Source organism: Bombyx mandarina, chromosome 05 (genome assembly GCF_030267445.1).
Source record: "Bombyx mandarina strain Sakado chromosome 05, ASM3026744v2".
NCBI lineage: Eukaryota > Metazoa > Arthropoda > Insecta > Lepidoptera > Bombycidae > Bombyx > Bombyx mandarina.
In genome coordinates this window covers 9,445,718-9,459,260 of record NC_143212.1, presented here as the reverse complement: position 1 = coordinate 9,459,260, position 13,543 = coordinate 9,445,718, and the positions used below count along the sequence as shown (strand labels likewise).

Here is a 13,543-nt window from a genome sequence, read left to right as displayed (position 1 = left end):
AGATATTTATCTTATCAAATTACTAGATTAGCACGCTTAAAGCTCTTAACGTAAGCTAAATCAAACTATTCTTATATGAAAATATCGTCCATGAACGACGATAACCACTCACCATCAGGTAGGCCGTATGTTCGTCTGCCTATAAGGCATTGAAAAAAATTAGGTAAAGCAGTATCGTGACTGAGTCTAAGTGATTAGGTATCCTTATCAGAAATAGTATCAATTATTATTTTTATTTCACGTTTAGGGCCGAGAAAATTACGATCTTAAATATTGTCAATTAAAAAAAAAATTATTAATTCAGGAACAAGCACATCTTGGATTTTGAAAGGTTATATATATTTGAGTAGTCCATGGACGCAACGGGTCGTGGATTTTTTATAACGTGGGGTGAAAAAATGGTCATAGGGCTGCCACTCTTTAAAATTACTTTTACGCATATTATTAATTTATTTCATTATATATATTTCAATTACTTGTGCTTTTCAAGTGACAAACTAAAATTGTGATCAGATTTTTTGGTTATAAGTAAGTATATTTCACAACTTTCGTCGATATTTTTTCACCGTTGATAAAGCCGTTCTCAATTTCATAGCCCGATTTTATTCATCGAATATAAATCGTGCTGTGACGTCATACTGTGCGTTGGTTACCACCGTTAGATCATTCTCGCGCTCACAACCTCTCGATTTTACTATTTCAAAATATTATTGTGCACTTTCAAATTTAGAGCGAAAGAGAAATTCTTGAGTATAATTGTTTTGGGAATTGACCATAGAATGACTTACAGTATTTGTGAGCAGTTTTTTTTCCTATCTATGCTGATAGCCTTGAGAGGCTATTTCAGCTTCTCCTTGACGTGAAGATGAGCTCAGGGGCTCTAATCGGGAGTGTTGCTAACAGTGGCCCTAGCAAGAGCAGTGCTTTGCAGAATCTACCACTGGATTGGAAACGCGACCCACTGAGAAGATTCGGCGAGAAACTCAGTGGGCTGTGTCTATGGGTTTATTCACTCGTCGAGCCCTTCCTCGCAAGCGACGGGTTCGGACAGGACGGTGACCGGTGCTTTTGGTACCTAAAAGCACCGTTAATGGATCGGGAGGATCCGTAATGACGTGTTTATGGCGACGTCGACTAAGCAGTTGTATAGATACTTGGTTCGAGGAAATTGTGTCGATAAGATCTTTCGTACTCTATTTCATCGCAAAAGAGAACTAGCACAGTTTAAATTATTGGCCACCCTAATTTGGATACACGCGTCCAGATCATGAAGAACATGCGTCAATATGTAGCCGGTTATCAGCTGCTTAAAGTCGTCGCATCATTTAATTTGTTAATTAATGCTGTTTTTAAATTACATTCTCAACTTGCCTTCTCACTTCAACTTTGATTTTATTTATACTTTTGTAAACACGCTTAGAGATATGAATAAAACTATATTATTATAAGCTTTCCACTCAGCTGTTTTTGAATGTAAATTTTCAGTTTTTCTGTTTGAAAATCTGAAACTGGTCTTTTAAAATGCATAATTTATTTTGTAAATTTTGATATTTATGAAGAATATAATATGAATTACGTAAATAGTCAGAACATCCTTATTTATTTTAGTTCGCAACGATCGTCATCATTAAACGAATTAAAATAACAAATAGGTGAATTGAACAAAATGTAAAATTAAATAAATTATATTTAAAATTCTACAAACAATGTTATCAATTTTTATTTTTATTGTTTGTATATTAATTCTCATACAACAGGCGCAAAGGTTAAATGACAAACCAATATATTCTCTATGATATTCTCTATAACAGGAGAAACACTAAAAAGTATTAGTTTCATTGATTGCAAGAAAGAAGAAATTAGTTCATTTTAAGTACACAGACCGATTGCGAATTAAGAATGATCTAAATAATTAAACCTGCATGTTTTTAATATCGTCCAATGTATTTTGAGGAGTAATAATCTCCGATGATTTATATCAGATCTTATGAAAAACTTCATGCTTTTACACCGACTGTTCGTTGTCCGTCACTCAACTACATAGTTTGTGTTTTACAAAGTACATAGATGAATGTATCCGGCGGTTCCCATGTTAAATTTGGAATGAATAATATGAATGGACGTCACATGGAAGCTCATCTTCTATCTCGCTCATTCAAAATCATTACCGCAGTTTTGCGCAATTCTCGATCAACAAAGACATACAAAAACGCTAAATTGATTATTTGGGGTAGGTAGCACCACAAAAATGGAGCCTCCTGTTCCTTCTGTCCATCTTATTATAGTTAAATTAACCTTAGAATAAAAATTTTTAACAAATAGACTATTCCATAAAAACAAAAAGATGCTTAGGTAGTTGCATTCGGGTCGTCGGTCGAGTGTTCGATGGAGGAAGCGTCGTACCTCAGAGCGCGCCCTCATGACCCAAATGTTCGCAATGACGTCACTGAAAACCGACCACTATGTGGGTCATGCCGCGCGTAACCGGCCCACTCTGCATCTAGATTACTGCAACAGATAAGATAACACTTCCTAAAATTTGTTACTAATACAGGTCGCTCAAACAAATAAATTTTCAGTCGCTTCAGCTTTTATTCAAACATCACAGAATAATTAATAGTCTAACAAGTACCTTCAATTATTTTTTCCCCTACCTATTTGCAAGTAGCCTAAGGGGCTATTCCAGCTACGTGCGGATGGATAGGTGAACTCACGCGCCAAACCTGGCAGAATTTACTATCACTAGCAAGAGCAGTGTTTCGCAGAATTTACCACCGGATCGAAATCGCGACCCATTAAAAAGATCCGGCAAGAAAGTCAGTGTTGTTGACTTTCAATAAGAGGCACTTATGTAACGGTCCATTTTGAAGAATAATAACTATGGTCATTTGTGTAGCAAATAATCTAAATTCCAATAGAAATTAATCTCCGTTCGTGTGAATTTGAATGAACCGCGAAGAAGAATAGATCTTTTACAGCAAAAATTTCGGATATTTAAACACAACTGAAAAAATCATGTGTTGTAGACAATAAATGGACCAATTTCCCGGTTAATGTAAACAAAAAACACGATGAGAATTCTGAATCAAGCGAACTCTTATACTTGCATATTATTCTATTGTAATGAATTGTATTATGGTTTATTTTTAACGTTTAAATAAAATAAATGTATGTTTAAAAATATGTGGACTATAAACTATATTAGTTAAGCTATTAAACTGCAATAAGAATTTGTAAAATGTTAAAAAATTATTCATTCTATTCGTTGTCGAAGTCGTTGAAACCTCGGAATTACCGAAGTTTTGAATGACGTACTTAAAGACGTAGTAGATCATGAGTCGAGACTTTCCCTTTAAGTCATTAACACTGTCAATATCCTTCACCTCATGAACGTGGGGAGAACCGTATGTGGTACATAATTTAATTAAAACTATTATTATGGTTTAATCTTGCGTTTTTATTATTAGTATTATTATATTATTTCTGACGATGGTCACGAACGACTAAGGTGTGTGTATGGAGTTGGAACGTTTACCTACGTTTGCTGCTAGGGGCACTGTTCCAACTGCATACAATTTTGAGCTAACTTTTACGCTATCGAGAACGTTAAAAAACTCGCACTAAGCACACTGGTCATTTCATCTTATTTGTTCTTATTCTATGTTTAGGGTTGTGACATCGGCAACAACACCCGAAATTATTTAGTTTTGTCACTTGATTCGATTCTAAGATCGAAATAACTCATTATACGCTTTGGGTACGACGCTGTTTGCGATAAAGAAAACGTCGTTAACCTTCATCTTCAAATTTACAGCCCACTGAGTTTCTCGCCGGATCTTCTCAGTAGGTCGCATTTCCGATCCGGTGGTAGATTTTGCGCAGCACTGCTCTTGTTAGGGCTAGTGTTAGTAACATCCGCAGGTTAGAGCCCCGTGAATTCATATACTTGCTCGATTACACTGGCATAACCCTCTAAGGTTACCAGTTTAGGTATGGAAAAAAATATATCCGTATTTACCAGATTATAAGAACATAAACCAGTTTATTTCAAGTGACTCTTTCTTCCAACGCTTTTGGGCCGTTAGCTATATATTCACTTTATTTAATTCACAGGAATTTTTAAACTGTAGAGTGAACTATTTAGGAATTGTTATCTTTTATAATAAGTTTTATTTGAACGCCTAACTATAATTACAAGGTCGTAACTGACGTCAAACATCGTTATGTACATTTTATTTGTTTTATTTTGTGCGTTGGAGAATGTATTTGCATCGGGCCATTATAGTATTATCTTGTTTCCGAAGTATTGAATACTTATAAAAACTACATTTTGATAAGCGCTCTAAACAAGCGTTGTTTAGAGTTAGTTTCTGTTATCACGCATTATTCAACGCTGTGCTGTTTGATATGAGGAATACAGACAGGAAAATATATTTCAAACAGTAATCTGCCTACTTTTGATATAAAAATGAGCGAAGTACTTACTTAATATAAAAAAAATCAATTGGTTTTTATCGAGGCTAATTAGCTGAACATTAATATTTAAAATCCTGAGAAATTAAGTCATAAAGATAACAATGTTAACATAATAAACAACAAAACAGGTTATATTTAGCATTTTATTGTCTATAATAATATTAATAATAGATAGGATAAAAAATAAATACAAATGGCCAAGTACGTCAATTGGGTATAGTTATAAAATAAAATGTAAGTATGAATAAATTGTGTCACAATGTTGTATGCCAATATCTGAATGTATTCAAAACAACTTTGAGAAGTCAATTATCATAAATATCCTATTCCATTCTACAGAACTTAGACGTCATTCAAAGAAATGATGCACGCTGTGCTAGTTACAATATTATATAACTTCAGCATCTTTTTAAAGGAAACTTCCTAAATCGAATACCGTATCTGCTCTTTATTTTAGAAATTTGAACATTCAAAGTAATATTGCAGAATCATCGGATATTTTTAGTTAAGTTCATTAAGAATTTGTACGTTTTACATAAGTAATATGAAATGTGTGTGTCAATAGGGTTCAAGTCCAGAATGCTGCGCGGACAATGCCGGCCAAGAAAGTTCAGCTGTCGGAGCACCAGTACCACCTCCGGGTCCAAGATACAAGCTGGCCACAGAAGGCGCTCTAAGAGTGTGTTGTTTCCAACACACGCGGACGGTGGTTGACAAGATCCTCGCTGCCAAATTCTTGAGGAGATGGGAGACGCATGTTCTTCGTTTGGAAGAAAACCACATTGTATCTAAAACGGTGAGTTTTACCTTTATAATTCCTATATATTTTAAATACTAATAATTTTGTTATGCCGCTATTGGTTTTTATACTATGACGTATGACGTTGACCAATGAGCAAAAAATACTTATTATTATTATATTAATCACAAAACAACAGATCACGATTAAAAAAAGCTAAATTTATACTCAAGTTTTATGTTTTAGTCTAAAAGGTAGGTATGCGTCCCGTCTTTTAAAGATCCTAGAATAAGATTATCCGATGTATGAGTTTTATATTATAATTATTTTTTATTTGGTATAATATAAAAATGAATTGCTGTTCGTTAGTCTCGCTAAAACTCGAGAACGGCTGGACCGATTTGGCTAATTTTGGTCTTGAATTATTTGTGGAAGTCCAGAGAAGGTTTAAAAGGTATATAAATATGAAAATGCCCGGATTTAAATAAAAATAACAATTTTCTTTTTCCTTTGATGTGTCCCCCGTTGAACTGATTTCTTTTGTTTGTTTTAAGTTTATTTTATACAAAAGTTTAGATCTTTTATTTATCGATTGAGGCACTACGAAGTCTGCCGAGTCAACTAGTTTGGTATAATATTTTAGTATAGACAATGGCAGTTTCGTCTTTTTTATAAAATCTGGCCAACATTTAAGTAATTTCTATATTAACAAAGAAAAATTAAAATTAAATTAAGTTTCAATTTAGAATTGTCTGTGATTTTTCGCGTTTCATTAGACAAAATTAAATGTGCTGATTTGATGGTTTGCATAATATCTTATCGTGATCATCTGTATAAATTATTGTATAGAATCAAGGTTAGACCAATAAAGTATTTCGAATTACACTTTTTCGAATAGAAAACATCACCTCAATAACCACACAAACTGTCGAAATGTAGTTTAATTTATGATATTTTCCTTGGCCTTGGTTTGCTGAAGTGAATATATCTATTAGCTTATTCAATTTAGAGGTATATTTGCAGTCATTTAGTTCGAATAAAATTAATTCAAAACGTCAGGGTTGCCAAATGTGATAAAGCCGTGTTGTACACTGTGAGTACGCAGAAAGATTATATTCTTAACATCTGCTTAACTTTATAACATTACTGCCAAGAGTGATTTTTTAAATATTAATGAAGATTAAACATTAAATGAATATACTTAAATAGAAATAGTGCCAATAAGTAATCAAGTACAGTAAATTGAATATGACGTTAAGATTTTTCTAGTTCTAGTAACAAAATTTTAGAGAATATAAAGGAAATTAAATAGCCTTTAATCATTTTACAACTGTTCAAACACATGTATTGTATATAAATAAAATACGTCAATTCGATGACTCGCGGTCTGCCATGCATGGGCAGTGCGTAATTTTAATTTTTTTTAAATACAGATATTTTAAAATTGAATGACATCATTGTGATGTTTGTATTGATTAAAATCAATGCAAGATGTCCACGTACGCGTAATGCACTACAAAACAACTAATTGGATACTGTGTCACGTTGCTAACAACTGTACTTTGTATACTACACCATAAATAGTTCAATAGGGAAAGTCAACAGATATTCTTCTTTCTGAAAACATTAAAAAGGCGATGTCTATGACAAGCACGTTTTACTGTGTTACCTATGCACTTATATGCAGAAAAATATTGAGCATTGTTCCCAACGATAACAATCCCTCGGTACATACTATACATTTTAATGCGTTGAAAACGTTATCAGCTCTGTATTGCCATTGTGCTTCTGAGATAAGGTTTGATAGGAGGACTTTTATTTTACGTTTGTTCAGTTTTTGTTCACACAGTGTTTGTTTATTATTATTTTATCTTCCCAGTTATTCGTCCTCTCGTTTCAATTTATTCTGATAAGTACGAAATTTTGTCGGAAATTTAAAAAAAAATATCGTCTTTTTCATTGCTGTAGTCAAAGCATTACCGGAGCCTGTATACAACCTACTTTAAGATAAGTTGAAGTCACGATTGTTTTATATTAACCCTTTGACCGCCATGTAGGGCACTAGTGCCCTACGTGACGCATTGAAGTAATCATGGCGATTTCTGTGGTTACTAAGGCGTCCGCATATCTAGTAGACTCTGTGGAAAGACGAATTCGAAGATACTGAGATTGAATCTAGTTTCAAGAGACCTAAAAGACTAAAATATACATTAAAAACAAAAGAGGGTTAAGTTCGGCAATCCATCCGCTTAGTAACCGAAATCGACATAATTACTTCAGTGCGCCGCGTAGGGCACCGGTGACCTACCTGGCAGCCAATGTGTTAAAAAGTATTGTAGTTGACGATACTGTTGATACTGGTCAGCATACTAGAATCAAATTATTGTCTATACTAATATTATAAAGAGGAAAGATTTGTTTGTTTGTTTGTTTCGAATAGGCTCCGATAGGACCGATTTGAAAAATTCTTTTTCCATTAGAAGCCGACATTGTCCCTGATGAACATAGGCAACTTTTTTTAATTTTTATTTTATTTTATTTTTTTGGTTTCATGTGTGTTTTAATGTTTCCGAAGCGAAGCGAGGGCGGGTCGCTAGTAAAAAATAAAATAATTTTCTTATCATTGGTCCAAGTTGAAGGTCCTTGAAGTCGGTAAAAATGCCGTTCAAAGATTACGTTACATCCAAAAAAAGCTATTAAAAGCACCTTAGAAACTCGTGCGGGCTCACAATAGCATTAGTAGATACGCTAATTTTGTATTTCACTAAAACTAATTGTATTTAACGACATTAATGCCTTTATCGTGGATGACATTAGTGAATACGTATTACGTACGGACATTACTCGATATAGTCGCTGCACTTTAGTACACCTGGTATCTATATAATAGATTTGCTTCTAAAATGGCGGCTCTTGCGATATGCTGCCCTTTACATTAGTGTTCAGACATCATTTGTACTTTCAGTAACAAATAAAAAAGATCTGAACGGCATATGCCTGGCCCGAACGATTATGGCCTACTCCCCGAAACCTGATCATACTGGAGCCAGTCACCATCGACGTCCTAGACACGTTCTTACGCATCCATCACATACAATAACCTTTGCATTAGACGCCTTCAGCTCTAACCCTAGGCGGAGGCTTAGGGACCCCGGTGACCGTACTCTCGAACTCGACGAACGTCGACGTGCAACCTAACCCACGCATCAGCTCGCTCGCGCTCGCGGACCGCGATTCCGATCCGGCAGTAGATTCATTCGCGAATCAGTCGCTCTTGAGTTGTTATGTCTCCTTCGGAGGCGCTCGGGCAGCTGTTAGCAAATCCCACCCCTCCTGGCTGAGCATTTGTTCGCCCACCTGTCCAACAATTATGGTGTCCATCGTCAATTAATTTTATATAATATTGTTTATTAATATTTTAAAAGGAACTGTAAAAGCAATTGGTTATGTCACGTTACGTCAAAAAATGACGCACGCGCCGTAACAATATTGCGTGAGTTTTAGGGTTTTATTTTTTCGGCCCCTGACCACTTCCAGTCAAAGTTCAAAAGATGTATGTACTTCGGGTTGATCGATACCGTTAAACATTTAACATTTAATTAAAGCGTGATTAATGACGCACATTGTAAAAGCGACGACCGCCCGAGCATCAAATCATTATTTTTATGATCTTTAATGACATAAAAATAAGAAGTAAAGACCGGCGTTCTGTCGTCGCTCATCTATCGCTGTCTAAACGTCAATTCTCGTTATAAAATCACAAAGGTCAATTGATACCAAATAAATAATTATTTATATCTTAAGTCGTGCGTATATTATGTTTAATACATTAGGTTTAATGGCTAGAAAAGTCAATGAAGTTTCGATCTCATTTTTCATGGGGATCAACTACATATTTTATTTATTTATTGCTTAGATGGGTGGATGAGCTCACGGCTCACCTGATGTTAAGTGGTGCCGGAGCCCATAGACATCTATAACGTAAATGCCACCCACTTACCTTGAGATATGAGTTCTAAGGTCTCCGTTTTTATAGTACAACAGCTGCTCCACGCTTGAAATCGAAACGCATTACTGCTTCACGGCAGAAATAGGCAGGGTAGTGGTACGTACCTGTACGGACTCATAAGATATCCTACCACCGGTAGTTAAGCAAATTATAATTATGCGTGTTTGATTTTTATTATACGATGTTATTCCTCCACCGTGGAAGTCGATCGTGAATGTTCATTAGAAAAATTGGTACCCGCCTGCGGAACTCGAACCCCGTTGCATCGCTAGATAAGAATGCACCGGACGTCTTATCCTTTAGGCCATGACTACTCCAATCTACAGTTATGACTGCCCCAATGTCTCAAGATAGGTGGCGGCATAGATATTGCGTTGTCTTTGGGCTCAAATGACAAATAAAAATAAAAAGATGATCTACGTACTGATGATACTATGTTTTATGAAAATGAAGTACAAAGATTCGGTTAGATAGAAACAAACATAAAGACAAGCGAATAAAATTCGTGTTAAATTATTAAATAAATTGGCGCGTGTCCGAAGATTGAACCACGGCATAATCGCAGGCTACAACACTACGAGCTTTATCTATTTAGACGCTTCGATCGATTACTTCTATTTTAAGCATCCCTGGAGCTAATATCAAGACACGATACAAAGACGAACGGTCGGTTTACGGGATGTGGCGACGACGGTACGACAAAAAAGGCATATTGTATTTTCTTATCAAACTATAATATGTAACTACCGGAAATCATTAATTTAGTTTCATCTTTTCGTAAAAATTCCCGGTAACGATCCTTTACTTGTTATTTACTATTATATTATAATAATTTGTTTCTTTAACTAATCGACATCATGTAAAAATAAATGGGAAACGAATTCACTACTGCGCTAAGATGTGAATATACAATACCTTACTGCTTATTCTTTTCGCGAAGATCACTCGTTGTGGTTTGGAGGGTAGGCTAGCCGGACCGCCAGTAAAATAAATAATATTATTCCAAACAGTTGTCTGTATTTATTTATCGTGGGGTGTTAATTTTTGTTACGTAGCTGAGACAAGGTATAACGATCCAAAAGCCACTCGGTTGAAAGACGCGGTGAGAAGAGAATCTTTAAAAAAACCCGAACAAGTTCGAGTAAAACTTGCGCCTCGAGTGTTCCGGGTGCAAGCCAAGTCTGTTCGTACATGTTGTATTAAACTAATTAAAACATGGCTGTTTGGACTATGTTCCCTTTATCTGGTCATTTGGACGAACAGAAGCAAAAACAACTTACAAACGAATGTACGGTATGTAAATTAAGTATATATTTTGAACATGGAACAATTTAGAAAAAAGGATTAATTTTTGTGTTAATGAAAGATTGATCGAGAATCCTTAGTTTTATGACTTTTTTCTGCCTTAATATAAAATAATAATTACTTCTTGATACCTTTACCCTTCCCAAGAACAACGGCCTTAAATGTCGAACACACTCAAAAAACCAGGCACTATAGGGGTTTCACTTTTTCCAGACCAGACTCTATAGGGGCTTCACTTTTTCCTTTTAAGGGACCCTAAAATAAGAAGAGGTTGTCAATTCGTGGCGTATTTTTTTAAGCTTTAACTTTACCTTGACTTTTATTTCATCTACGCTATGATAATTATTTTAATTGTCTAGAAGACGTATTTCGATGGCATGTTAATGATTTTGCGGTTTAAGATTTCCGCGTAAAATTTGTGGTTTTACTCTAATTTGGAAAATTAATTGAAACAATTTTGCTATTTGTATTTAATGTACGTATTCTATTTTGTTTTCTACTTATTTGAGGTACATACGTTACTAGTATAGTATACACATTTACCGAATTAATACATCAATCCACCGCTCAGTACGGTGTAATGAACAATTATGTATTATTTGCTGGCATTGCTGAAATCTACCGGCGAAGTTAACCTCTCACTATCGGGTGAGCTGTAGGCACGTCTCCCTACTAGGGCAATAAAAAAACAAAAATAGACGTATATACTATGTATATATAATATTTATATTATTTATATATGTATTATATTTCGTATCAACGACGCTTTTTTTTTTTTTTTTTCCTACCTATGCTGATAGCCTTGAGAGGCTATTTCAGCTTCACCCTAACGTTAGTAGGTGAGCTCGCGGGGCTCAACCGGAGAGTTGCTAACACTGACCCTAGCAAGAGCAGTGCTTCGCAGAATCTACCACCGGATCGGAAACACGACCCACTGAGAAGATCCGGCGAGAAACTCAGTGGGCTGTGTCTATGGGTTAGTTCGCTCGTCGAGCCCTTCGTCGCAAGCGACGGGTTCGACGAGGGCGGTGACCGGCAACGACGCTGTGTATCGACATCTGAATGCACTCCTAGAGAGATGTATTGACTGAATCCTTTCTCTGCTGTACCGTTCTACATTGAAATTAAGTAATAATAGATATAAATAATTAAAAAGGGGTAACTAAAGAAAGCTTAATGAACAATTTAAGCAACAGCCAGAAATTAATTTAAAAACATCCTTGTTTTTTTAAATTAATTTCTTGCTGTCTATTTGTTTGTACACATCTCCGAAATTATGGAACCGATTTTTTATAGTTCGCGTAGGTTTTTTTCCCACAGGAGAAAATCGCCGGATTAATTTGCAGAATACAGAAATAGGAGGAATTAAGTAGGTACTTATAGGAATTTTTTCATAAAAATCAGTTACGTTGTCAAGCCTTAATTACTTAATCCATTTTGACGAAATTCGGTATGGAAATAGTTTGAGCCCTGGGAAATATTGTGTTTGGCTTCTTTCATCTCACTTCTGAGCACGGGTTTCCGCCCACGCTACATAAAGTGGCGAAAATGAAGGCCACCAAGTCGAAGCGATTAGTGCGATTTCGATCCAGTAGTGTATGTACTCGCGAATTAGCTGCTCAGGAACATCATCGGGCATCTCTTAGTAAAAACTCACGGCTGAGCCCACAAACGCCCGCCCATCTTAATGAAGCTGAAAAGGCCTTCGGGCCACCAGCAGTCCCTTCAGAGCAAAGTCTAAATTAATAGCTGTTAGCAAGAAAGCCCTCTGCCAACCTGGAGAGACTCATAGTGACGGATAAAGTGGATGGAAGACGATCCAGAGGTCGGAGCCGAAAAAGATGGAGTGACCAAGTATCCGAGTGTCTGGACATGACACTGAGCCAAGCACTTCGCTGTGCCACTGATCGACATAAGTGACTACAAATTACAAAAAAAGGTCACAGGCGGGCGCGTCACGATGCTCAGCAATGAGCGATCGACTGAAGGAGGAGGATAGTATTGCATTCCAAAATTTATTCATTTTATTTATTATAATACAAACAAACCCCCCAGAGAAATATAAATTAAATAATTGCTGTTTACATTTCTGTTCATCAAGCGCAGACTACCAGACAAAGATAAGAGAGAGCATGTGAGTGCCTTCGATTGATTTACAGTGAACAGATGCATTCACTTAAATGGAAACAAGACATGATTTAATAAAATTATTCTTTTTTAAATTAAATTCCGATCACACCGAATGTGAAAAGCGTAAAATAAGAACCCCGTGAGGAAAAAGTATAGTACAAATATTTAGGTTTTATGTGCATATTGCTTTTGGTGTTCAAAACAGTCTCTGTTTGACGTCACACTCGCGCAAATACGTTTACGAGTATGTTTTGAGTCCATATGCGCTTATAGAATGTACCTTGTAACGTAGGTAAATGAAACATTTATTCAGTTATTTTTTGTCGGATTAACGTTATTGAGTGTTGCGATTTTATTTTGTACTGTTACATACGATCGTTATTATTATTATGAAATCCTAGTGACGTGCGTGACGCCTGATACCCCGGAACCATACTGACGTGAACCATCGTGACGGTTATTCAATTAATGGTGACCAGCTAGCTTATTTACTTTACAATCTTGTACGTTAAACTGTATCGATCTTGAACGCTTTTTTTTATTTTTTGGTGGATAAAAATCATGGTCACATGCTTCTTACGCACGATTCTTATTACTGATTTTGAACAATAAGTTTTTAGTTTTGAATACTGAATATTCACCACGCATACAGATCCCCAACAAGTTTGTTTTTGAAGTTTTTTGTTTTATTATTTGATAGTTAAACTCCGAAAAAAATACTGGAGCGGTTGATTAAGCTTTTTGTATTTTACCTAAAGATTATTAGACTTAAAAACCGGCTTAATTAATAAAATATCTCGCTACGATATCGAGGTGGAAAGCAATAGTAAATTCATTCTTTAAGACCTTAAATTAATAATACAGTTTTACTAAATAATATGGGT

At 35.5% G+C, this 13,543-nt stretch overlaps 1 protein-coding gene across 1 annotated transcript in view; it reads left to right on the top strand.

Moving 5' to 3' along the window:
• The window catches only part of LOC114247890 (C-Maf-inducing protein), a 37,719-nt gene that overhangs the window by 3,878 nt on the left and 20,298 nt on the right, over positions 1 to 13,543 (top strand). The window contains exon 2 of the mRNA XM_089727437.1: positions 5,042 to 5,272. Coding sequence (XP_089583563.1) covers positions 5,042 to 5,272 — 231 coding nt within the window. The remainder of the gene's footprint in view (positions 1 to 5,041; positions 5,273 to 13,543) is intronic.